The sequence below is a fragment of the Hyperolius riggenbachi genome, chromosome 5 (assembly GCF_040937935.1).
Source record: "Hyperolius riggenbachi isolate aHypRig1 chromosome 5, aHypRig1.pri, whole genome shotgun sequence".
Taxonomy (NCBI): Eukaryota; Metazoa; Chordata; class Amphibia; order Anura; family Hyperoliidae; genus Hyperolius; species Hyperolius riggenbachi.
Genome location: NC_090650.1, coordinates 28,855,874 through 28,883,854, shown reverse-complemented (window position 1 = coordinate 28,883,854; position 27,981 = coordinate 28,855,874). Strand labels below are relative to the sequence as shown.

Below are 27,981 nucleotides of genomic sequence, written 5' to 3'. Positions count from 1 at the left end.
TCGGGTACAGACTATCGTTCGTGTGATAAGACTGAGTTTGAGCGATCCGGCCGGCAGTAGCAGCTTTCCAACAGACCTGATCATGTTCGGCTATTCCCACTGGAGCCCATCGGAAGGCTGCTACCGCGCCTGATCAGGTGCGCGGCTGGTAAATATTTACATCACTGCTGTTCGGGGCTGCTAGTGCTGGAGCCCGGAGGGTGAAGAGGATAGGGAAGCCTCATTGGGATCCAGAGGCTTACCCCTCCTAAGGCAAGTACCCCCCAGGGGCTCTTATTTTTTATTTGAATTTTTTTACATATCGGGGATGTGGGTGATCCAAAAATTGGACTGGAGAGGGTTAACAGCCAGAAATCCAACTACGGAGTACCCCCGCCTGCATTAAGCTTTTAGCCCGGGCTCCAACTGAGAGCAAAGTGTTTATATATTCTTGTTCAGTTCCCTGCTTACTCCTGTATAAGATTCTGCATTCGTTGGGAGACAAGTCGTACTGTAAGAACAACCAGGAACCTCAGAAGATGTCGTGAGTCTGGTGCGCCCAGCGCCGCCGCCGCGCAGAACATAGCCATGTCAGGGAGTCACGGGACAGTAACATTTTATTCCTGCACAGCAGACGCGAGCCCGGCACCTGAGTGATACTTCACAGATGCCAGCAGACAGGCAGGCAAGCGGCTAGAGTCTGATGTGATTATACTTTATAATTTATTCATCTGTAAGATACAAGCTGCGCACAGAGTCAGCGCTGCTCCATGCCCATCTAATTGTCAGCCACTATCAAATTATGTTTTCCATGACAATTTACTCTCCCGTGGTCTCACACACACAAACACACAGAGATACAGACACAGAGATAGACAAATACACACACACAGATACAGACAAATACGCATGCACAGATACAGACAAATACACATGCACAGAGATGCAGACAAAGACACCCACAGACAGACAGACACACAGACAGACACACACACACACAGAGATGCAGACAAAGACACCCACAGACAGATAGACACACAGGTACAGACACACACACATACAAACACACACAGATATATATACGCGCGCACACACACACACACACACACACACACACACACACACACACACACACACAATGACAGCCACATACACATCATACAGACACACACAGATATATATACGCGCGCGCACACACACACACACACACACACACACACACACACACACACACACACACACACACACACACACACACACACACACACACACACACACACACACACACACACACACATGCAGACAAAGACACCCACAGACAGACAGACACAGACACACACAGATATATATACACACACACACACACATCATACACAGAGATACAGGCAAAGACAGCTACATACACATCATACACCGAGATACAGACAAAGTCATCCTCATACAGACAGAAAGACACACATACAGACACACACACGCACAGATAAAGACACCCACATACAGACAGACACGCACACATACACACACACACATCAGACAGACAGACAGACACACACACACACACCATACACCGAGATAAAGACAAAGTCACCCACATACAGACAGAAAGACACACATATACTGATACACACATACAGACAGAAAGACACACATACACACATACAGACAGACACACACATACATACAGGCACACACACACACACGCACAGATAAAGACACCCACATACACACACACACATACACAGATACACACAATTAGAGAAGATCTGAAAACATGAAACCGCCGCTTTGCAACGATTAACTGTGAACGGGTGAAATTAAAAATTTAATACGCTGGTGTCGCGGTCACAACAACGACACAGATTTTCTTTGAGGAAGACAAAAAAATGGGAGAGCATGTATCAATGTTAGCTGCTGTAGTACGGTACATCCAGGGAGAATCATGTATGTTGGCGAATACTGTATGGCCCATCGGCTTTCTTTTGTTTCTGCTGATCTTGAGGAGCTAAGATGAGAGTTTCAGTGTTCAGACCAGTTCAGATTCCTGGCAGACGCCGCACAAATGTCTGCAGGCGGCTCCAAATACAGCAGAAACAAATCAAAGTACAATTTTTTGCCATCTCCCTGAAGCCATATGTGACATGGCAAGATTAAAATATACACATATAGTTCTATCCCTACTAAGAAATGATCAGAAGTCCCTTTCTGTTTACCAGTACAACTTGAGTTGTTTTCTATGCAAAAGAGCTTGTCAAATACAGTCCGGTTTCCTGAATAGTGAACAGAAGCCAAAATATCTGAGAAAAGTGAGATAAGGATAATGAGATTTTACTGCAGTAAAGCTTGAAGGGTCTTAGTTCTATATTCTTTTCAGCAAAACAAAGCAGACCATGGTGGGAAGTGTCAGTTTATACGATAAACTGACAGAAGTCAGGAGAATAAAGGACAGGAGTGATAACCAGCGCTTTCTTCAAGGCTCGAAATGCCTGTTCTAATTCTGGGCTCCGAGTAACCTTATTGGGTTGTTTTTTTACCCGTGACATTGGTCAGTGGTTTAGGAGACAGGTACCAACAGGTATTCCTTGCCATGTGACTGCATGTTTCCTTAGGTGGGAAACAATTAAAACTGAGGTGGATGGGGTGATGGGAAGGTTTATGGGGCGGATTTAATGGATTGTGATGTGTTTCCTTTAGGGGTGGAACCGGCTTCCTCTCTAGTGCAGTATTCTCCCCAGGCTTTTAGCTGGGTGCTCCACCCGGCTAATTTTGGTGAGCACCCGGTTGTCATTGGCTGACCTCCTCATCCTCCTCCAATGCAGTAAGCAGAGTTACACAGAGAAGCACCAGCCCTGTATTCTCCCATTGAGCCCCACCTGGCTATTTTTTTTTACCACCCGGCTGGAAAGAAATTCTGGGAAGAACACTGCAGCGTCTAGCCGTCCTCAAGGATGAGTTGTTACAGACTGTACTTGTTTTTTTGGTGGTAGACCTTCCCTATATGGGCCTATTCAGGGTCTGGCGACTGCCTACTCTGAGCCCGAGGTACTGAACCTCTATCATGGCAATACCACATTTGTTGGCCTTAAAGAGGAACTCCAGTGAAAATAAACTTATGAGATAATGAATTGTATTGTGGCTAAGAAATAGAACATTAGCAGCACAGAAGAGAGTCGCATATTGGTGGTAGGCAGTCCACAAATGATGGATAAAGTCCATCAGCACGGTGGCATAGTGGTTAGCGCTCGCTCCTTGCAGCGCTGGGTCTCCGCTTCGAATCCCAGCCAGGGTCAACATCTGCAAGGAGTTTGTATGTTCTCCCCGTGTCTGCGTGGGTTTCCTAGGGGTACTTCAGTTTCCTCCCACATCCCAAAAATATACAGATAAGTTAATTGGCTTTCCCCTAAAATTAGCCCTAGTCTCCGATACATACATAGACATATGACTATGGTAGGGACTAGAGATGGCCCGACTGTTCGCTTGCGAACACTACATGGGGAATGACCTCGGGGTCAATTCCGCGTTCGCAAGCTTCCTTAATACTGCGCAGACGCATTCCCGGGGGCGGCGCGGCCTTGATCACGTGCCCGCAGGCAGGAGCGCTCTGCGTGACGTCATGCGCATGCAATCAAGGACGCGCGGGCCCTGGGAAAGCCTCTGCGCAGTATTGAGGAAGCTTGCGAACGCGGAATTGACCCCGAGGTCATTCCCCATGCAGTGTTCGCATGCCAACAGTTCGGGCCATCTCTAGTAGGGACTAGATTGTGAGCTCCTCCGAGGGACAGTTAGTGACAAGACAATATACATTGTACAGCGCTGTGGAAGAGGTTGGTGCTATATAAATACTAATAATAAAGTCCAAAACTCTCCCCGCTTCAAACTAGCAATTGGGGGAGATAGCGTGCAGTATAAAGACTCTGTGCGAAACCTTGGGGTGATCCTGGATGGAAATCTAACACTCAGCAGGTATCAAGCCCTCATTCTTCCATCTGAGAAATATAGCGAGAATCAAACACCTTATCCCAGCTGAAGACCTACCTGCCCTGGTTCATGCATTTGTATCTTCCCGCCTAGACTACTGCAATGCCCTATTCATAGGATCTACAGATAAGGTTCTGCGCCCCATACAGCTAATACAGAATACTGCAGCCAGACTCCTAGCCAATGCCCACCGCAGCGCACACATCTCCCCAGTACTGCAACGCCCCATTCATCAGATCGCCAGATATTACAAGACAAGACAAGACAAATAACATTTATATTGCGCTTTTCTCCTTGCGGACTCAAAGCGCCAGAGCAGAGCAGCAGCCACTAGGACGCGCTCTATTGGCAGTAGCAGTGTAAGGGAGACTTGCCAAAGGTCCCCTACTGAATTAGTGCTATCTTACTGAACAGGCAGAGCCGAGATTCGAACCCTGGTCTCCTGTGTCAGAGGCAGAGCCCTTAACCATTACACCATCAGCCAACTGCTATTACAACTAGTTCAGAATGCAGCAGCCAGACCTCCAGCCCATGCCCCCCCCCGCCCGCAGCTCACACATTTACCCGGTAAGGCCCTAAACCACATGGGACCCAAATACATAGCGGATCTATTGGAACTTTATGCCCCTCCACGCACCCTCCACTATGCCAACAAGATGAATCTGGTTATTCCCAGGAGTCACGTAATTAAATTTGGTGCTCGGTTCTTTTCCTATGCAGCCCCTACTCTACGGAACTCACTTCCACAATCAGTACGAGAGGCTCCTACTCTGGACAGCTTTAAGAAAAAGGCTAAAAACGTACCTCTTCTCCAGAGCCTTTGAAACGTCAGTTATCTACGCAAAAGAACACCTGGGACTCCAGTCATCTGCTCCACGCGTCTTCTGGATAATCTGCGGAGTTGTACTGTGCACCTATGATTGTGCTGGAATGCTTTCTGCTCTTTCTGCTTTGCTGCTGGCGTGGCTTGTGCCACAACTAACTTGATCACTGTAACCTTGCTGGATGCTTACGATCCACATGGCATCCAGTTTTGATGCTACTATTTGCAGTTCTAATTAGCCATCAGCTTTTTGCAATTCCAGGACTCTGCCTAAGTTTACATCCTGGGTGCTTGTGGCTGTGTGTGTGTTTGTGTGTGTGTTTGTGCATGGGTTGTGTCTACTGTGGTGGGATGGCGCTTTACTGATATTTCGTGGTAACATTTTGTGTTATGAATAAAGTTTTTCTACGTTTTGTTTTAACTACCTAAAGACCGCCCCACGCCAACGGGCGTGGACGCGGCGGCAGCCCCAGGACCGCCTAACGCCAATTGGCATCAAGTCCTGGGGCTCTAATTTGCATGAGATTGCGCGCACGCTGCGCGCGCATCTCCTGTTCGGGGGTGGAGCTCCACCCCCTCTTCAGTCTCCGAGCGGCAATCGCCGTCTATTTACATGTACAGCGCTGCGGCGGCAGCACTGTACTGGGGACAGCCGTGTGACACGACTGTCCCCTCCTGAGGCTGGGGACTGATCGGCTGTCATAGGCTGAAGCCTATGACAGCTGATCACCCTGATTGGCTGGCGGGGGGAGGGAGGGAGGGAGGGAGGGAGCAGGGGAAATAAATTAAAAAAAAGGTATTTTTTATTGTAAAATAAATATTTATATAAAAAATAAATAAAAAAACTTTGGAGCGATCAGACGCCACCAACAGAGAGCTTTGTTGATGGGAGGATAAGGGGGGGGGGAAATCACTCGTGTGCTGTGTTGTGCGGCCCTGCAGCTTGGCCTTCAAGGGAACCAGAGGCCCCAGGAAAAAGATTATATACATACCTGGAGCTTCCTCCAGCCCCATACGCACGGACCGCTCCCACGCCGCCGTCCTTTGCTGCCTGGATCCGCCAGTACCGGGTCCCGTCATGGCCGCCAGACGTGGCCAATTGTCCGCATCACACGGGGCGCCCTCCATATACGTACGCATGAGGCTGCCTACTGCGCAGCCGCATGCGTACGGTTATGGAGGGAGCCCCTGTGATGCGGACAATTGGCCGCGTCCGCCGGAAGTGACGGGACCCGGTACCGCCGATCCAGGAAGCGGAGGATGGCGGCGTGGGAGCAATCCAGGCTTATGGTGCTGGAAGAAGCCCCAGGTATGTATAAAAGCTTTTTGTTTTTTTTTATTATGTTCCTCTCTGGTTCCCTTTAAAGCTGCAGTGGCCAATTTAGCAATAATGAGCATGGTCTTTAGGGGGGTGTTTGTGTGGTATGGCTAAGAATAGAACATTAGTAACAAAGAAAAGAGTCTCGTATTATTCCCAGTACAGGAAAAGATGAAAAACTTCATTTGTTTATGCAAAATAGTTCTCAGAGCTCTCGTTACAGTCCTGTTTTCTGAAGCACTTATACATCAAAGAATCAGTGTGAGACAACTTGAGATAAGGTTTTACTGCAGGGAAGTTCAAAGGGTCATTAGCTCTGCTCTGTTTCACAGTTAAAAAAAAAATACAGAGTGTAGTTTGAAAACTGCAAATATTACAGAATAGTGCAATGCTATTAAAAAAAAAAAAAGAAAAAAAGCTATATAAGTGAAAATAAAAATATGAGACTTTTCTTTGTTACGAATGTTCTATCAATTATCCGTACTACACATGCAATTCATCATACTTTTTTTTCCGCTTCAGTGTCAAAAGGCCAAAAGGGGTGATAAATGCAGATTTCTCTCTCGTCTTTGGCAGGAGCGGAATCTGCTAGTATCCACAGTTCCAGTCCATGATTGTCAGATAGCTGGTGGATGTCAGCTGATCCACCAATTCATCAACGTGAAACATGGGATACGGCACGACATGTGGTGATGTCCTTCAGTCTCCAGTAGTTGACACAGAACTGGGTCGGCTTGTCCGTTTTGGGGACTAGAATTACCAGAGTGGCCCATGGATTAGAAGATTTCTGGATGACTCCTCACTGCAGCATCTCCTTAATCTCTGGCTTGACCTCAGCCTCTATCCTTCTGGTGAGGTGTGATGCGGGCCCTGCTGCAAGGGCTTGTGGGTCACTGTGTCAACTCTGTGAACTGCTAAGTTGGTTTAGCCAGGGAGTCCTGAGAATGTTGCGCTGTGCGCACCTAGGAGTGTGGTGAGCTGAAGATGCTGGGGTTATGAGAGGTGGGGGATGATGTTCAAATCTTCTGCCATGTCTTCCGCTAGCAGGTCTATCAGTGAATCTGGCTCGTCGTACATACTGCTCTCTCTTCTCATGTGCCTTCAGAATGCCTTCTGTCACTTACCTCACAGACTTACCAGGTAAGCAACTGGATTCACCAGTTTCAGAATGGTGTATGCCCCCCCCCCCCCCCCCCCCCCGGGCAGCCTGCAGTTTGTTCTGCCTGGTAGGGAGTTGAGCCTATACCTTCTGATCTACCTTGTATGACCGTTCTCTAGCGTGCTGGTCATACCAGGCCTTCTGCTTGGTCTGTGCCTTTGGCAAATTTCACAATGAATGACTTCCACTTGTCCCGGAATTTCAGGACATACTCAACCACAGAGACTTCTGAGGGGTCTCCTTTATGCTCCTAGGTCTCCAGGAATTAGTTTTAATGGCCCACAGATGTTTCGTCTATGTTGGAGTTCAAAGGGTGAGAGCCCAGTGGACTCCTGTGACACTTCTCTATAAAAAAAAAATAAAAAAAAAAATATGGAAACTTTTGGACTTCTGATCACATACATGTGCTGGCTCGTGGGTACCTTACCAGTCTGTGGGAGAGATGCGTCTGCACAATCCCAGGTGTACTGACCTACCAGAATGTTTCTAGACCAGGCATGGGCAAACTTGGCCCTTCAGCTGTTAAGGAACTACAAGTCCCACAATGCATTGCAGGAGTCTGACAGCCACAGTCATGACTCATAAAGGCAAATGCATTGTGGGACTTGTAGTTCCGTAACAGCTGGAGGGCCAAGTTTGCCCATGCCTGGTCTAGACTGTGGAAAGACACTTATGAACATCTAAGTGTGCTGACCTAATGGAACCTTTGTAGACTGTGGGAGGGACACTTCAGAACATCTGCGTGTGCGGACCTATTAGCACTTTTTCTAGACTAGACCGTAGGAGGGACATTTCTGAACTTCTAGGTAAGCGGACTTATCAGTATCTTTCTAAACTGGACTGAGGGAGGAACACTACTGAATACCGACAGTAGGTGTTGTGCTGACCTATAGGAACCTTTTTAGACTGTGGTAGGGACACGTCCGAACATCTAGGTGTGCTGACGCATGGGACACTTTCTAGAACGTGGGCCAAAATAAGGTCATTGTTCTCCAGAAAAGGCAGTGGAAAAGTGTCAGAACTATATAAAGGCATGACAATAAGAATAATAATTATATTGCTACTCAGGCGGTCTTCTCAAGCAATGTAGAATACATTTATACACAAACAAACCTTAATGAAGATATAAAGGCAAACAGGGACTCACTTTAGCAGACGGCTCATGCCATAGCGGGACGCATAGTGCAGCGGAGTGTTGTGTTGGTAGGGTTCCCCGTAGGACGTATTGGGGTCAAGCGACTCCTTCAGCTGTGGATTGCCCTCGTAGATCTGGTAGGCCAAGTTCTCGTCCCCGTTGATCAAGGCTTTGCGGAACTTCGTAGTGGCGTTTCCCATGGTAGTCTTGAGACCGGCACTCGTCTACCCCACGTTCAGCCGATTGCCAGAATAACCCACAGCATTCCATCCATCCGTCCTGCAAAACAACAAGGAAAGATTACTGCACCCCGTCCTTAACGTTCTCCATAAAGCTCCTGCTAGGCTTGGCTGCACAGTTTCAAAGCACAAAGTTAAAGAAAGAAAAAAAACAGTGCAATCAAACTTTAACAAACTTCTCAACTGTAAAATCCTTCTCCCCGACAGGCTGAAGGCCCAGAGATGGGGTTTCATAAACCTGTAATTTTGGATATATCCAGAGAGGAGAGGACAGATCAAAGGCTTCCTGTCACCTGACTTTACGCAAACGCCCAGAAACTTCTGAAACGGACGATTTTACGTATATATATTTGCCAAAGAAAAAGATTTGAAGAAAGTGAAATCTTTTTCCTCCCATCCTCACAGCCCCTTACTGATGTTTAAAGGTCACAGAGGCAGACAGAGCAGGTCATCAGAAAATAGTTTTGATGTCTGGAAATGTGGAATTTTTTTTTCTACAGAGACATATTTCTGCTCTTCAAGAGATCAGAAATCTGACGTGCGGAGAAAAGCTGTGCGCAGCACCACCGCCGAGCATGCTCGAGTCAGGTGTGTCTGAGGTTTGATGGATGAGCGATTCTGCCAGCAAATAGGGAAATATTGAACCGAGCTACAGAATAACTGAACGGTGGGTTCAGTACTAGCGATGAGCAAAATACTCTCCCAAATATCCACTGATATGGAGAATTTTTTTTTTTACACAAATAATTAACCAGCTGCAGGCTAATTTATTAGTTGACCACTATCGTAAAAATAAATAAATAAATAAAATATGTTAACACATACAAATAAGACGTACACTTGTTCCAGAGTAAAATGAGCCATGAATTACTTTTCTCCTATGTTGCTGTCACTTACAGTAGGTAGTAGAAATCTAACAGAAGTGACAGGTTTTGAGCAAGTCCATCTCTTCATGTGGGATTCTCAGCATGCCCTTTATTCTTTATAAAGATACCCCCCAAAAATAATTTATACAAAGATGCTGGCCAGCCTCCCCGCACGCTTTACAATTTTTTGGCTGTTGGACGGAGCAACTGCCATTCACGAAGTGCTTTTGAAAATACAGAAAACCCAGAGAACCCCCCATGAGGAGAAGGGCTAGTCCAAAACCTGTTGGTTCTGTCATATTTCTACTACTTACTGTAAGTGACAGAAACATAGGAGAAAAGTAATTTATGGCTCATTTTACTCAGGAAGAAACGTACTTCTTATGTGAATGTGTTTGTGTATTTTAAAAATTTTTGCGACAGTGGTCCTTTAATGGGGTCGATGAGTTTGCTTAGGGATGGGACAGGAAAACGTTAAAGAGGGCTGTAACATCTAAAAATAAAAACCTGCCAAAAATTAGTGCCTTAAAAATATATGTAAAAATCACAATTTTTAGTTAAATAGGTTCCTATACAGTATGTCACCCCCCCTTTTTTTTCTTTTTGCCTGGTCTGGGTGCATTTGCCTAGCTAATTTTAGCTACAGTAACAAGTTTACCTCAGCATGCAACTAATGGAAAGCCTCATATTTCAGATAAGATAAGAACAATATAACCAGAAGGTAAATTATTATTAAACAAACGATATGCAAGCGGTTTTAATTCTATGTCTAGTAAGTGCAATTATGGAGTGCGTGTGCATTAAACGGATTTTTAACGTAATTGTTGATCCAGCGCTTTGTGTTTTCCAGTGTTTAGGTAAATTATTATTATGTAGTAATTATATAGCGCCAACATCTTCCACAGCGCTGTACAGTTTATTGTATTGTTATTAACTGTCCCTCAGAGGAGCTCACAATCTATTCCGTACAATAGTCCTATGTATCCATGTATGTATTGTGTAGTGTATGTATCATAGTCTTGAGCCAATTTAGGGGGGAATACAATTAACTTATCTGTATGGTTTTTGGGATGTGGGAGGAAACCAGAGTACAGGAGGAAACCCATGCAGACACGGGGAGAACATACAAACTCCTTGCAGATGTTGACCTGGCTGGAACTCGAACCTGGGACCCAGCGCTGCAAAGCGAGAGTGCTAACCTACGGGCCACCGCGCTGCCTGAAGAGTTGACACAGTGATGTGAGCCTGTTGTCTAGGTTCTCAACGTGTGGTACGCGTACTCCTAGGGGTACTTGATATACTTAAAGTGGACCCAAACCAAACATTTTTTTAATTCAAAATATTTAGTTGCACCACTCTGACACATACAAAGATAAACAAACACTCCTTCGAGCCTATGAGCATTTCAGTGCATGCTTTTCACCCTTCTCCTTTCATAACTAGGGTTATACAGGTGGCAGCCATTACTTCTGAGCTTAGTAGGAGGTTTTAGATCATGGGTGTGTTTGTCATCAGCTACCCTCCCTCACAGGGGTGTTGTCTATGTGAAATCTCACACAAGCTGAGATCACCTCCCCTGTGACATCATCAGTAGCAGCCTGTGTTTTGTTTTTGTTTTTTTTATCTCCTCCACCAGTCTGCCAGATTCAGTCCCGGCAATATGAAAGTAAGGGTTCCTCCAATAAATGTAAAATATTTTATATTTGTCATCATGCAGCTGAAAAAAGGCTGCTATTTATCATTATAATTTAGAAAATATATTTTATTTCTGAAATCTTGTATTTTTAATTTGGGTCCACTTTAACCATGAATTAGAAAATGATAAATCATATTTAAACAACACCAAATTAATGTTTTAGCTAATTAAAAGCAATTGTAAATGCTTGGAAATTGTTTACAACCAATTATCATGTACTACGATTAAGTATATATTTGTCAAGGGGTACTTGTGATAATAGCAGTAGGAGAACAGAGGCGCCAGCAGGATAAAAGCGGATAAAAACTTTAAAATTTGCTGGAAGGAAGCGGTGGACTTACCTCCATAAAGCAGACACAAAAGACTGTCTGAATAGTAGTCACATTTATTAATTAGTACCCCAAAACAGTGCAACGCGTTTCGCAGGCCCAGCCCGCTTCATCAGGCAATAAAAATGGGGACAAGACAGAATTTCAGCAATAGCAGGTGTAGCGCCTTGTGATAATGTTTACTATGCTAGGGGGTACTTGGTGAGCACAGGCTTTTAATAGGGGCACCCACTAATAAAATGTTGAGAGACACTGGTCTAGGTGATGTTTGCTATGAGAGGGACAGTAAGGTGTGGCAGTACAGAGGGAAAATTAAACACTGAGCTGGGTTGGGGAGCAAAAGGCAGAAGTGATGTCTGTGGCATCACAGAGAAACATTAAAGATGGAAACCAGCAGAAATGTTATTTTCTTTTTTTTCCATTCCACATTTCTCCTAAATCTGAACACTGAAAACATTAGGATAAGTAAGCTACATAAGTAATTTCTTATTGGATGGTTTTATATGGAGTCTCATCCCACTTTAGTCATTCTGAATTGATGTAAATCGTATGCAGCCTGGAGGCAGACCAGAGACACCCGGCTGCTGGTTAATATCCAAATTGCATACATTTGCATAAAATTAGTTTAAAATTTGCATCAAGGCCCCTGAGTCGGCTATTCCTCCCAGATCACCCCCCAACTTAACTGTGCTCCTCGGGGCCCCAGGGCAATTACCCCCTTTACCTCTATGGAATAGCTGGCCCTGCTTTTAACCATAAAAAATATTTAATTTAAAAGAGAAACCATGACCAAGAATTGGTCTGATACTGATACCCCCTTTCCCATGAGACATTTTTTCCTTTTCACAAATGGATCATCAGGGGGCTCTGTATGGCTGATATCGTGGTGAAAGCCCTCCCACAGTGCGATGTCAGGACCATGGTCCTGTCCCGTCTGTGAACCTCATCGCATTGTGGGAAATAATAGCGGTTTACAGCTGGGTCCACCTGCCAAAAAAACAAGCAGCATCTCCTTCCACTGACATCACATGCCAGCAATAAAAATGTCACCATGTGGTAAATGTCAGAATGTAAATCAGGAAAGATTTTACAATGGGAAAACACTGACAATCATTTATACATTATTATTGTAAAAATGAAGCACTTTTTTTATTACATTATTTTTACTGGAGTTCCTCTTTAAGGGCAAAGGAAAATTGAAAAGCCATGGATCTAGGTCTCTAAGATATCCATTTAAAGGGACACTTATGGCTAAAAATTTAAAATATGTGCAAACTAGTGATGGGTCGTTCGCGAACGAGCCGGCTCTTTGCTGCGAACGACAAGAGCCGGCTCTCAGTTTCGAAAGAGCCGATGCCTCAGCCACCCCACACAGCTCTGCTTTGCTGTGTTATAAAGGGCGCTGAGGCATGCTGGGAGATGTAGTCCTCCTCTTTCAGCTTGTAGGAGTGTATGGGGCGGAGCAGAGCAGTAGCAGGAGGGATTGCCCCAGTCAGAGAAGCAGTCTGGAGTTGTGGAGACGGGGGCGGGGCTTTTACTCCGATTCTGAGTGGTGTCTAGTGATATTTACTGCAGAGCCGATTCAGAGCCGTAAGAGACGGCTCTTTAATGGGAGCCGATTCAGAAGAGCCGATTCTCCGAGAAGAGCCGAAATTCCCATCACTAGTGCAAACATAAACAAATAAGAAGTACATTTCCCCCAGAGTAAAATGAGACATAAATTACTTTTCTCCTATGTTGATGCCACTTACAGTAGGTAGTAGAAATCTGACAGAAGTGACAGGTTTTGGACAAGTCCATCTTTAAGTTATTATTTAATGCAAAGTACCACTCATGAACCACCTCACATGCATCTCCACCCAACATTAACATAACATGGCAGCGTTGTCATAACAAACACAGTCCAGCCCCCAGGCGAGAGCTCAGTCTATGCAATGCTATATACAATCACATGGAATGATTAATAATAAACATCAAAAATTCCTGTAATGACAGCAGATGAACTTTAGAGCTACGCCAAAGTTCTAAGTGCTTCCAGTGAGATGCTGAGTTTTATCTTGTGATCTCGATTTCCACAAATTTGCATACACAGAGAGGAAGCATGTTGCCAGCAGGATTTGGAACTCCTATGTCTGGCTTACAAATCTATACACAAGTCCCGACTGACCTACATCTGTGACCCGGTCAGCAGTAGGGTTGCAACGGTATGAAATTCTACGGTATGATAATCGTCAAAAAAAAAAATACCACGGTATGACGGTATTAAACAATTATTTGGACCCGGGCCCCACACCCTTCCATTAAATAATGTGCCCCCACCCGCCCAGTATTAGGTTGCTGCAGTATAGGTAGCCAGGGATAGGTGTAGCCGGTGGTAGGTGGCCGCAACATAGGTAATCAGGGATAGGTATAGCCAGTAGTAGGTGGCCGCAGCATAGGTAGCCAGGGATAGGTGTAGCCAGTGGTAGGTGGCGCAGCATAGGTAGCCAGGGATAGGTGTAGCCAGTGGTAGGTGGCGCAGCATAGGTAGCCAGGGATAGGTGTAGCCAGTGGTAGGTGGCCGCAGCATAGGTAGTCAGGGATAGGTATAGCCAGTAGTAGGTGGCCGCAGCATAGGTAGCCAGGGATAGGTGTAGCCAGTGGTAGGTGGCGCAGCATAGGTAGCCAGGGATAGGTGTAGCCAGTGGTAGGTGGCCGCAGCATAGGTAGCCAGGGATAGGTGTAGCCAGTGGTAGGTGGCGCAGTATGGGTAGCCAGGGATAGGTGTAGCCAGTAGTAGGTGGTGCAGCATAGGTAGCCAGGGATAGGTGTAGCCAGTAGTAGGTGGCCGCAGCATAGGTAGCCAGGGATAGGTGTAGCCAGTAATAGGTGGTTGCAGCATAGGTAGCCAGGGATAGGTGTAGCCAGTAGTAGGTGGCCGCAGCATAGGTAGCCAGGGATAGGTGTAGCCAGTAGTAGCTGGCCGCAGTATAGGTAGCCAGGGATAGGTGTAGCCAGTGGTAGGTGGCAGCAGCATAGGTAGCCAGGGATAGGTGTAGCCAGGATTGGTGCCCACAATATAGAGAGCCAGGGATAGGTGTAGCCAGAATAGGTACTCATATAATAGGTATCATTCGGCACTGCAGTGCAATTCTCTTTTAAAATTAGCTTATTGGTGGCAGTCAGGTCAGGTGACACGAGGACTGGGAGAAATCAAATTACAACTTGTGATCAGTGTCAGACTTTTTCAAAATGAGCTTATCTGCAGGTGGTAGTCAGAGATGACATATTGGGGAGATCAAATGACTGCTTGCTTAGTCACAGAGTGCTTGTGTCAAACAGGCTAAACTCTCTAAATACATGCAGGTGCAGCCAGGCAGGGTCTGCTTTCCTAGCTGGCTCAGGCTGGCAGGCAGGCCCAGAGTATAGAAGGTTATCCTCTACAGTCCACATCCACACTACTCAGACAGTGGGGGAGGCTCTCAGATGGGGCTGGCTATATGGATACCCTTAAGATGATGGTGGCGATGCCCTTATTTTTTGGTGGCTCTAGGCGTTTCCTGCTTGCCTTACTTGTTGTTGCTGGCCTGGAAATATGGCTCCCTCCCGAGTCGTACAAGCTACGCAGCGGCAGTACGCAGCACTCGCAGACTCTGGGCGGGAAGGCAGGACTCGGGAGGAGGAGTGCGTGGTGTGTGTGCGCTCCAGCTGCTAGGGGGAGCAGCGTCTAAATTACATGCCGCGGTTGCATCATCATTACAGGACGCCTGTACACAGCGCCTGACATCATCCAGGAAATAGCAGAGAGAAGGGCAATAACGGCGGAAACCGGTATTTTGTAAATGTGCACGGTACGGTTACCATGCACACTGAAACCGTGATATATCGTGAAACCGGTAAACCGCGGCAACCCTAGTCAGCAGATCCACCTCTGACTGCCTACTCTGCTCCTCAAAACGACCTCCTCCTAACCATCTCCCTCCCATGCACAACTACAGGTCTTAACTAGAGCCGCCCCATCCTGTGGTGGGAGGGACATACATGGGGGGCAGAGGAAAATACAAGGGGGGAGGGTGTAAGTTGCAGGCATGGGAGGTGAGTGGGAGACATGGGGGGGGGGCAGATGGACATAAACTGGGGACAATGCAGGGTACCCTCGACATAAAGGCAGGTCGTATCGGCGTGCATTCGTAAGCAGGGGATTCCCTGCATTCAGTGCATTCTGCATATAGGATGCAGGTACTTTTTCTCCCCAAAAGCGAGTCAAATATAGTAAATACAATAAATAATGATATATGTATATATATGTGTGTTGAAAGGCCTGCATCAGCAGCCAGCACAGCAGTGGGCTCCCTTGGAATGGGTGTAGATAAGGCGTGGATGAAGCAGAGGCTCTGAACTCATTATGAACTGTAGACACAACAGTGGCCGCTCGCCAGAGCAGAGAGACGATATTAAACTTTCCGCTTCCATAATAAACCTTCTACAGAAGAACTTTATTTATTTTCGAAGACCTTAAATGATAAGTCTGTTTACGCACAGCGAGAATGGTTATCGGTTTGCTTCTTCCCACAGAGCATCAAAATAACGAAACCAGACCTCAGATGTCGGGACACAGATACGCGGCCTTATGGCTGGGTTCATGTTGGCACAAAAAGCGTTCCATTCAGTGGAAAGAAGCAGTAGGAATCCAAAAGGAATCTATGCAAAGCATCAGTCCGCTCAGAATAAGTTTGGGTCCTGAACAATAATTCCGGGTGGGCCACACGAAGCGGATGCCGATGGTCATACCAAGCGGGTGGCAACAGGAAATGGAACACACAGGTGAAAAACTGATACTTAACCACTTGCGTACCAGCAGTCTCTGGCCCCTTAAGAACCAGAAACTGCTGGTACCCCAAAAAAAAAAAAAAAAGACAAATCGCCCCATGGACTCGCCACTCTCACATGGCCGCAGGCCCCTCGCTCTCCTGCTGCTATGACGCAGAACTCTGCGAGTTGGTCAGGAGCGCTCAAAAGCACTCTTGGTGTGCACCAGCCCTTACTTGAATTCAGGATGGCCAATGTAGTACAATCAGTATGACCATAGCGGGAGGAGATGAGCAAACGTGAATCTTCATGCTCGTTTGTACCCCCCTGTGGATTATTTATGATTGGCCTCTACTGTTCTGAAGACATGAAGGAGGACAATGGCAGCCTGTGGCTCTGATGCTAGAAGTTACTCCCTGATCAGCCAAAGTCCTGCCTTTGGCCACCAGAAGCCAGATCTCCCATCTACTAGCGTCCAGTCAGAAAGGATTGGAGGGCAATAGGCCACAGTGGCCAGATCTCTATAAATTTGTTTAAAGAGAAACTCCAACCTAGAATTGAACTTTATCCCAATCAGTAGCTGATACCCCCTTTTGCATGAGAAATATAATGCTTTTCACAAACAGACCATCAGGGGGCACTGTATGACTGATTTTGTGCTGAAACCCCTCCCACAAGAAGCTCTGGGACCTCGGTACTTATAGCAGTTTGTTACAATGTAACAAGGTTCACAGACAGGAAATAGCTGTTTACAGCTGTCTCTAGGGGCCCTTTTCCACTTGCAATCATTAGCGTTCGCGCTGAACGCTAGTGATTGCGATTCAGCAAATGCCCAAAATTTCGCGGCGATTTTCCGACGTTTGCGATCGCGATTTTGCTATGCTATGCACTGCATAGCAAAATCGCGGCAATAGTCGCTCCGCCGCACGATCGTGATCGGGTAAAAAACGAATCGCGGTAGTGGAAATGACCTACCGCGATTCCTATGTTAAAAGCAAACTGTAGCGATTTGAAAAATCACTAGCGGTTTGCGGTTTTGCGATTCAGCCATCGCAAACGCCGTAGTGGAAAAGGGCCCTAACAGCCAAAACAGCTAGGAGCAGCTACATAACCTGCCCACAGTAAAAATGTCCCCATGTAATAAATGTCAGAATGTAAATCGGGGAGAGGAAAGATTTTACAATGAGCAAACACTGACTAAATCATTTATACATAATTATGGTAAAAAAAATGAAGCACTTTTTTTTTACTACATTATTTTCACTGGAGATCCTCTTTAAACATATATACAGATAAGTACATATGCACATCCTTAAAGGGGTTCTCTTGCATGTTTTAAAAAACAAAAACTGACACTTACCTGGGGCTACTATCGGCACCCCTGCAGCTGTAATGTTCCCCGCCACCAGTCTAATTATCGTCTAACTAGATGAATAGAACTGCGGCTGCGCGGGCGTGAGTCATTGGGAGCTTACTGCGCAGGTGCATTACAGGAAAACTTCGTAATGCGCCTGCGCAGTAAGCTCCCGTGGCCGCGCGCAGTTCTATTCGTCTAGTTAGACGAATTACTGGACCGGTGCCGGCAGCGGGGAGCAGAGCATTGGAGGAGGACAGCGCAGGACATTCCAGCTGCAGAGGGCCGATAGAAGCCCCAGGTAAGTGTCAGTTGTTTTTTTTTAAAGCATGCAAGAGAACCCCTTTAAAGAGGAACTCCAGTGAAAATGTAATAAAAAGTGTGCTTCATTTTTACAGTAATTATGTATAAATGATTTAGTCAGTGTTTGCCCATTGTAAAATATTTTAAATCCCTGATTTATATTCTGACATTTATCACATGGTGACATTTTTACTGCTGGCAAGTGATGTAGCTGCTGCTTGCTGTTTTGGCAGTTGGAAACAGCTGTAAACAGCTATTTCCCACAATGCAACAAGGTTCACAGACAGTAAACTGCCAAAAGTTTCTTGTGGGAAGGGTTTCACCACAATATCAGCCATACAGCACCCCCTGATGGTCTGTTTGTGAAAAGGAATAGATTTCTCATGTAAAAGGGGGTATCAGCTACTGATTGGAATAAAGTTAAATTCTTGGTCGGAGTTTCCCTTTAACCATTTCAGCCAGCAACTTGTTTTCACCTTATGGACGGGGGGAATTTCACATTTCAGTGCTCCTCCTTTTCATTCCCCAATAACTTTACCACTACAACAAAATGATCTCGTTTCTTGAATCTTCTTGTTGTAAAAAGGATTTATACCTTGTTTTTTCCACCACCAAGTAGGCTTTCTTTGGGTGGCACATTATGCTAAGAATTATTTTATTCTAAAGGCATTTTAATGGGAGTAATAAGAAAAAAAATTTAAAAATTCTTTTTCTCCGTTTTCGGCCATCATAGTTTTCAAATAAAACATTTTACTGTGGATAAAAGCCACACATTTTATTTGCCCATTTGTCCCGGTTATTGCAACGTTTAAATTATATGAATATCATAATGTATGGTGACAATATTGTATTTGGAAATAAAGGTGCATTTTTTGTTTTACATCCATCACTAATCACAAGCCCATAATTTAATAATAATATACTCTCTTGACATACATGTTAAAAAAAATGTTATTCCCATTGCATGTAGATGTAATTTTACTATTTGGCCACAAGATGTCCTTGTGCATTATTCCTTATAAACGTATAATAAGTACGCTTAATAGGAAGTAATGCGTTACAGTGTTACTTCGGAAGTGACGCAGGGAACTCATTGATGGCTGCGATCACGGTGGCCTAGAGGGGAGATGAATGAATGGGAACAGAGTTCCCATTCATTAACCACTTAAGCCTATCTGGACGAATATGTTTGTGCTGCTGTCAGTGTGTGGTGCGCGTGATAGCGCGCGCTCCCACCGCCCGCCGTTAGCACCCCGATCAGTGAATGGGAATGTAGTTCCCATTCACCGATCTAAGTCCCCCGCAGAAAAACTGACGGCCTCTTATCAGAGGTATTTCTGCACACAAAAAAAAGTTCCCCGTCCTCTTTCTACTTCCTGGAAGCATGATCGTACGCTTCCAGGACTTTTTTTGAATGTGGCCATATAGTAAACTACACTCACATGTATTTTTTAATAAATAAATACATTGTATTACATATAAAAAAAATAGCGGTTTACTTCCCACACCAAAAATTACCCAAATAAAATTTCATTAAAAAAAGATACCTTTAAAAAAACAACAAAAAAACTAAATAGTTACCTAAGGGTCTGAACTTTTTAAATATGCATGTCAAGAGAATATGTTAATATAATTTTTTAAATTATAGGCTTGTAAATAGTGATGGACGCCAATTGAAAAAAATGCACTTTTATTTCCAAATAAAATATCAGCGCCATAAATTGTGATAGGGACATAATTTAAACTGTGTATTAACCGGGACAAATAAAATACATGGGTTTTAAATTACGGTAGCATGTATTAATGTATAACTATAATGGCCAAAACTGAGAAAATGATTTTTTTCCATTTCTTACTTAATGGGAGGTGAAAGTTGCTCAGATACAAAAAATGAACAACCCCGTGGGCTTAAGTGGTTGATCTAACGATCGGCGGTGGGAGCGGCGGAAACTAACAAGCAGGAGGCAGCGCAGCAGTATCAATTGAGAATGATCATCGGTTTTAACAAAAACAGTGATTATTCTCGGTGGACATGCATGGATTGGCTCAGGGGACTTTTGTCCCCTGCCACCAATCCCCCCATCGCCGGGACCATCGTGATCGCGGGCTTCCGCACGCACTGCCCCGGACACTGCACAGACATGAGCCTCACACGTCCATGCTGCAGCAGCACTTGCCACGGATGAGACGCTCACGGCAGTAATGGTTAAACCAATTTTAACAATTTCAACAATGTGTCAGCAAATTACAGAGCTACACTAATCCACCATGCATACAGACTGTTTCAGATTGGTTGATCCTCATCAGTGCATGGCATGGATTAACAAGCTGATACATTGTTTTCCAGCGGTTCTGGAGGTGTGTTTGGCTATCAGGGACATCAAAGGATGATTTGCATATTCAGAAGTGATGCATTGTGGGAGACAGATGCTCACTCCAACCTGAATAACCACAAATACTTTTTTTTAACCACTTCAGCCTACAGGTGTTTTCACCTCAAGGCCTGAAGCAATTTTCCCCTGTCAGCGCTCCTCCCATTCATTCGCCAATAACTTTATCACTACTCATCACACGTAAATGATCTAGATCTTGTTTTTTTTCCGCCACAAATTAAGCCTTCCGTGGGCGATACTTGTTTTCAGTAATTAGTTTCTATGCATTTTATATGCAAATCCCCCCCAAAAAAGAAAAAATACACTATTTCTCCAATTCCATCCCCTATAGTTTTAAAATAAGCAATGCGATTATAAATAAAACCCTCCCATTTTATCTGCCCACTTGTCCCGGCTATCACAACAATTATATACCTAGAACAATGTATGGTGCCAATATATTATTTGGAAATAAAGGTGTATTTTTTCTGTTTAGGGTTTTTTTTTGTGTCCAGTCAATTGTAAGCCCTTATGTATTAAAAAACAAACAAACAGTAATATACCCTCATGATATTTATATTAAGAGAAAAAGCTAAGTCCCTAAAAAAACTTTTTTTTTTTTTTTTTTTTTTTTAGTATTTGTTTTATAAACATCGGCTTGGTAACTGGGGTGGGGGCTTTAAAAGGTATTGATTATATAAGCAGCATGGGACACCGTGGGCAGCACGATGGCATAGTGGTTAGGGCTCTTGCCCTGCAGCACTGGGCCCCCGGTTTGAATCCCAGCTGGGTCAACATCTGCAAGGAGTTTGTATGTTCTCCCCGTGTATGTGTGGGTTTCCTCTGGGCACTCCGGTTTCCTCCCACACCCCAAAAACATACAGATAAGTTAATTGGCTTCCCCCTAAATTGGCCCTAGACTACAATACATACACTACACAATATAGGCATATGACTATGGTAGGGACTAGATTGTGAGCACCTTCGAGGGACAGTTAGTGACAAGACTATATATACTCTGTACAGTGCTGCGGAAGATGTCGGTTTTATATAAATACTTAATAATCATAATATAATTTTATATTATTTTTTTTAAATTAAAAATATGTGTGTAATGTAACTTTATCGCCACTAGATGGCGATAGAAACCAGGGCTGTGGAGTCGGAGTTGGAGTCGGAGTCGAGGCAATTTTGGGCATCCGGAGTTGGAGTCGGAGTCGTGGTTTCAGAAACTGAGGAGTCAGAGTTGGAGTCGGAAGATTTTTGTACCGACTCCACAGCCCTGATAGAAAAATACCCTGGATTACCAGGAAGGGTTTTATTTTTTTCCTTACATTTTCATTCACGATCTTTATTATGAATGGACATGGCACCTGAACGGGGCCATGTCCATTCATTACACGCAGTGCGATTGGTACGGGGAAGCCGTGCTTCTCTTCCCCAAACACCGACATGGAAAACCACCAGGGTGTGCAAGGCTGCAGCCCCACAGGTTCCGGCGCTCAAACACTGGACACGGATACTCGTCCAGATAGACTTGAGTGGTGCCCATCTGGATGAAAATACTTGTCCGGATAGGCGGAACTGGTTAAGAAGGCAAACTTCTGTTTTGCATAGCATTTTAGTAAGGAGGCTTTGGTCTCTTTCAGCCCCTTACACACTCCTAGGAGTTGTGGTTCACCATAAGCTTGCTGAGCAATCTTCATACAGCTACAACTGATTCTGCCTACAGGCAGGCGCACTTGATATTCATAATAATAATTACAACAATAAAAACAATAATTACACCAACTCTTTCAAATCGGGGGATAATTTTATTTTACTCCTTCCTGGTTTTGTTTAATAACAAACTGCATGAGCAGAGTGTTCAAAAACAAAACACAAAATAAAACAAAACCTAAAACAAACCAGGTTATTTCATCAGGCAGCTTTGTAGAAGTCCGTGAAAATAACATAATAAATAAAATGCTTATGTTATTACAATATTTATGTATACATTCTGAAATTTATCACAGCCAGCGAGCTCTTTAGTCCTGTCAAGTGATCTCTGGGGAATGTTTGGTTACGGAGTTCTGAAGCCCATAAAAAATATACTTGGTCTCCAAAATCAGCCTAATCTAAGCATCACTGGAAGGCGGGGCTACCTTCAGTTTACAGCAATATACAGCTATAGGAAATGTTTCTGATGCTGAAACCAGGAAAACCAGCATAAAAGTGGGTATTCTGAATCATTTACTGCATTTTACTATATGTTGTTATGGTGCCTCTGACTTGCAGAAATTGTAATTCTACCCAAACTAAAAACTTTTCAATAAAATATTTTTGAAAAAATAAATAAAATGTTTTTAGTAGGGTCTCCACTCTAAAGGTGGCTATACATCAGGTGGCTTGGCAGCCGATCGACCATCCAATTTTCGATTATTATAATCGAATTGGATGAAAAATCGGTGGCGGCAAGTGCATGCCCGACCAACAAAACGTCCAATCAGGTCGGAAATTGGTCGCATGGTCGATTGCGCATGCTGCAAGATGTCAGGGCAAAGTTGGTTGGTCGGATACGCAGCGCTACAGCAGACGATTTTAGAACAAGCGACAAAATGAAACCCCGCCGCAATGTCTGTCCGGCGTCAGCCTCCACGCGGTTTCCGCCATCTTGCAAGGTTCCGCATACACGGTAGCGGCACATAGCAACTGACATAAGACGCTATGCGCCACTAGCATTTATGTGTGTAAGCAGCTCTTACCTGGCATGGACAGGACAGGTAATAAATAAATACACACACTAGGGGGTCACATTTATACATTGGGGTGCAGCGGCGGGGCGGATGCGGCGGGCTCAGCCGATTCCCTGAAGATTGCATGCTGAAATCGGACGGGAATCGCCCTGTAGTATATGGGCAGCTTCAACAAGAGACATATTTATCTTTAATCAGATTCGATTAGAGATAAATGTGTCTCTTTGTTTAATCTGCCCATAATCGTCCAGTCTATGGGCACCTTAAAGAGACTCTGTAACATTAAAAATCTCCCCTGGGGGTTACTCACCTCGGGTGGGGGAAGCCTCCGGATCCTAATGAGGCTTCCCACGCCGTCCTCTGTCCCACGGGGGTCTCGCCGCAGCCCTCCGAACAGCCGGCGACTGTGCCGACTGTCAGTTCAATATTTACCTTTGCTGGCTCCAGCGGGGGCGCTGTGGCGACTTTCTGCACGGAAATAGATGGAAATACCCGATCTCCGTCGGGTCCGCTCTACTGCGCAGGCGCCGGAAACTTGCGCCTGCGCAGTAGAGCAGACCCGACGGTGATCGGGTATTTCCGCCTACTTCGGCGCCGAGAGGCATCAGAGCGCCTGCGCAGGAGCCAGGAAGGTAAATATTGCGTCACAGCTGTACGGAGGGCTACAGCGAGACCCCCGAGGGACGCAGGACGGCGTGGGAAGCCTCATTAGGATCCTGAGGCTTCCCCCACCCGAGGTGAGTACCCCCCAGGGGCCGTTTTGTCGTTACAGTTCCTCTTTAAAAAGGAACTCCAGTGAAAATAATGTAATTTAAAAAAGTGCTTTATTTTTACAATAATTATGTAAAAATGATTTAGTCAGTGTTTGCCAATTGTAAAATATTTCCTCTCCCTGATTTACATTCTGACATTTATCACATGGTGACATTTTTACTGCTGCCAGGTGATGTCACTGGAAGTAGCTGCTGCTTGCTTTTTTTGGCAGTTGGACCCAGCTGTAAACCGCTATTTCCCACAATGCTACGAGGTTCACAGACAGGAAACTGCCAGGACCATGGTCCTCACAGTTTCCTGTGGGAGGGGTTTCACCACAATATCAGCCGTACAGAGCCCCCTGATGATCTGTTAGTGAAAAGGAAAAGATTTCTCATGGGAAAGGGAGTATCAGCTACTGATTGGGATGAAGTTTAATTCTTAGTTACGGTTTCTCTAACTGTGAAGACTGTGACCTGCAAATCAGCAGGGGAGGTTGGGCAGAGCGATGAGCATTTAGCAGGACAAAACACACCAGGGCTGGTAGAAGCACACCGACAGGGACTGGCCTGGCAGGCAGATGTCTGGTGGCATCAATGGCGAGGTGCAGCGGATTGTGGCGCGCTCCAGATGACACAAAGACCGGGGCTGTTACTCGGGCTACAAGTGAATAATGAGAAGCTCAGAGAGGTCAGAATACTGTGCAGCGGGCCTACCGGAGTGTCTGTCAAATAACCCAGCAGTGGCAGGAGGCCAGGTGACTGTCACATGCTAAGTCACCAGGTCTGTGTGTAACGTCACTCTCTGTTATAGGAAGGCAATCGTACGTCTTGCAGTGTTCTTTAGCACAGGACTCAGCTTCCTGTCAGATCACAACAACATCCTGGCTGTTCTGGGTCTCCATGACGTCAAGCCCATACGTCTCACATAATGTGGTGAATAAGATGAAGCCTATATAAGGTGGGATGAGGGTGTAAAAAGGGTTTATGAGATAGAGGGAAAAGGTTAAAGGACGACTATTGAGAAAAGTTGTAAAATTTAAAATACATACGTAGGGCTCAAACCCACTAGCAGCTTTTCTAAGGCCTTGTTCACATTGCGTTCCGATCGCGCTCTCGCCCACACGATTAATATTTTTTTTCCAATCGCTCTGCTCTGCGTGTTATAAGCGCTTTTGTAAGCACTTTAACCCTCTGGGGGATAATCCCGAGCTGAGCTCGGGGTAAGCCGCCACAGAGGTTTTCTCAGGCCCTGGTGGGCCGATTTGAATAATTTTTTTTTTGTTGCACGCAGCTAGCACTTTGCTAGCTGCGTGTATATACCGATCGCCGCCGCTCCGCGCTGATTCGCCGCTACTCGCCGTGCCGTGCCGCCCCCCCCCCCCCCCCAAGACCCCCTGCGCAGCCTGGCCAATCAGTGCCAGGCAGCGCTGAGGGGTGGATCGAGACTCCCTCTGACGTCACGACGTCGTTGACGTCGATGACGTCATCCCGATCGTCGCCATGGCGACGGGGGAAGCCAAACAGGAAATCCCGTTCTGAACGGGATTTCCTGTTTGCTTTGTATGCCGGAGGCGATCGGAGGGGGTGGGGGGATGCCGCTGCACAGCGGCTATCATGTAGCGAGCCCTGGGCTCGCTACATGATTTAAAAAATAAAAAATTTTTAAAAATAGTGCTGCGCCACCTCCTGGGCGATATAATTGTATCCCCCAGGAGGTTAAAGGGGTTCTGTGGGGGTTCCTGAGGAGAAAAACTGCCACTTACCTGGGGCTTCTATCAGCCCCCTGCAGCGGTAATGTCCCACGCCGTCCTGCTCCCATCCGCCGTTCCCCGCAGCCGGCACCGGGCTATTCGTCTGTCACACAGACGAATAATGCGCGTTGCCGTGCCTCCGCTCGCTTCATCTGAGGCTTACTGCGCAGGCGCAGTACAACGGAGCCTTGTACCGCGCTTGCGCAGTAAGCTTCCGATGACGCAGGCGGAAGCGAGCGGGTGCGCGTCCACTGTAGCGCAGCCGCAGTTCGATCCCATGCCGCTTAGACCGGGGCCGGCGGCGGAGAACAGCAGATGGGAGGAGGACGGCATGGGACATTACCGCTGCAGGGGGCTGATAGACGTCCAAGGTAAGGGTCTGTTTTTTCTCCTCAGAAACCCCTAACAGAACCCCTTTAAGCAGAGCAATTATTTATAATCACATCCCAACGTCAGTCAGGAAGTGGTTACTTTGCCCCCCGGAATGAATAAATACAATGTATTTATCCATTAATTGCTGGGAAAATCGCTATACAAAGCGCGTTTTCAATCGATTTGCAATTTCCCTATATCTTCCATTCAGGGCAAATGGCCCTGAAAATGATACATGCAGCGCTTTTGTCAGCAGCAAGCAAACGGAACGCCTCAATGAGAACTATCTCACTGGAAAGCATAGTGTAAGCGCTTTTAGGGCGATTAGTACAAATCGCCTGCACTTAAAGGGAACCTGAAGCGAGTAAAATTATTTAAAATAAACACATGACGTAGCTGCAAATGAATATTACATACTAACCTCACCGTCCGTTCCTCTCAGTAGCTCACCATTTTCTTCTTACAGTGATCCCTTCCAGTTCTGACAATATTTTGTCAGAACTGAAATACACCAGTTGCTGTCAGTTATATATCAGCAGCTGTCAGTTACAACTGAATGTGCAAGGTAATGTCCATGTTTCCCTATGGCTCAAGTGGGGGATATTACAGTGTAACAGTGTGCTGACCAGGAAGCTGTTATGGGGTAACGGCCATTTTTAAAATGGAGGATGGAGAATTCTATTGATCACAGCGGACAAACAGGACGCAGGAGAGGAGAAAGAGATTGAGGAGTAGACTACACAGGAGGCAAGTATGACCTGTGTATGGTTATTTTGACTTTTTATTTTCAGTTCAGGTTCTCTTTAAAAATTCCAAAAAACGCCTCTAGTGTGAACGAGCTCTAAGCGCTGGTGATTTGAAAAAGCTCTCGCTAATGCAATGCTATGGGGGATTTTTATAAAATCACATCCCTCAAGTGGGATCGCACCCATAGCATTACATTAGCAAGAGCTTTTCAAATCACAAGTGCTTAGTAACAGCTTAGTAACGTACTGCTAGTGGGTTCCAGCCCTTATAAAGATGTACATTTCTCCCAGTGTAGTATGCACCAGAAATTTTTTCTATATTGCCGTCAATTACAGAAAGTAGTAAAAACCCTGACAGATCAGGACTAGTCCATCTCCTCATGGGGCATTCTCATGTATTTATTTATTTATAAAAGCACTTACGGAATGGCACTTGCTCAGTCCAACTGCCAGAATATTGTGCAAACAAGTAGGGAAGCCGGCTGACAAAATGATATACATCCTTTCCAGGGAGCGCTTTTCTATAGAATAAAGGAAACCCTAAGAATCTCCCATGAGGAGATGGACTAGTCAAAAATCTGTCAGACCTGACAACGTTTTCCTGCCTTCTATAAGCGACAAGCACCACGCTTAATGCACAAAGCTTGGGGTAATGAAAGTCTGACTCAGCAGCTACTGATTTTGTCTCAGTTTCAAGGTGCATGCAAAGCTAGAATATTTGCGTTTTATAGATCATGGTGAGCGGTCATTCCCCCCCAGACAGGAGTGACGTACATTTGTTTACAATCACTGACCTCTAACCGAACAGGAGAGTAATCCATCCACTTTGTGATGGCCGCCCAAGATGAAAAAAACAATTATTCTTCAAGTGGAAATCAATCTGGGAGCTGTGATCACTACACTATTATTAATCTGATGGAATATTGATCAGAGCACCGGCCGGCTAGCTTTATACTGATCAATGCGGTACAAAAGCTATGCGGCAGTCAATAACCCAACTTTCTTCTTCTTTTTTTTTTTTTTTTTTTACACTCACAGGTTTGCTTTAAAGCGAAGCTGAAGTGGGAGGGATACGGAGGCGGCCATCTTTAATTCCTTATAAACAATGCCAGTTGCCTGGCTGTCCTGCTGAGCTTTTGGCTTTAGTTGAGTCGCACAACTCCAGCAAGCATGCAGCCAGTGGAGTCCCACCAGTATCTGACCCCTGGCCGGATAGTGTACAGTCTCTGACACAGGAGACCAGGGTTCTTAATCTTGGCTCTTCCTGTTCAGTAAGCCTGCACCTA

At 45.4% G+C, this 27,981-nt stretch overlaps 1 protein-coding gene across 1 annotated transcript in view; it reads right to left on the bottom strand.

The window, feature by feature from the left end:
* Nucleotides 1–27,981, bottom strand: part of ANKIB1 (ankyrin repeat and IBR domain containing 1) — a 225,441-nt gene that overhangs the window by 118,518 nt on the left and 78,942 nt on the right. Inside the window, exon 2 of the mRNA XM_068235266.1 lies at nucleotides 8,402–8,668. Coding sequence (XP_068091367.1) covers nucleotides 8,402–8,589 — 188 coding nt within the window. The 5' untranslated portion in view covers nucleotides 8,590–8,668. The remainder of the gene's footprint in view (nucleotides 1–8,401; nucleotides 8,669–27,981) is intronic.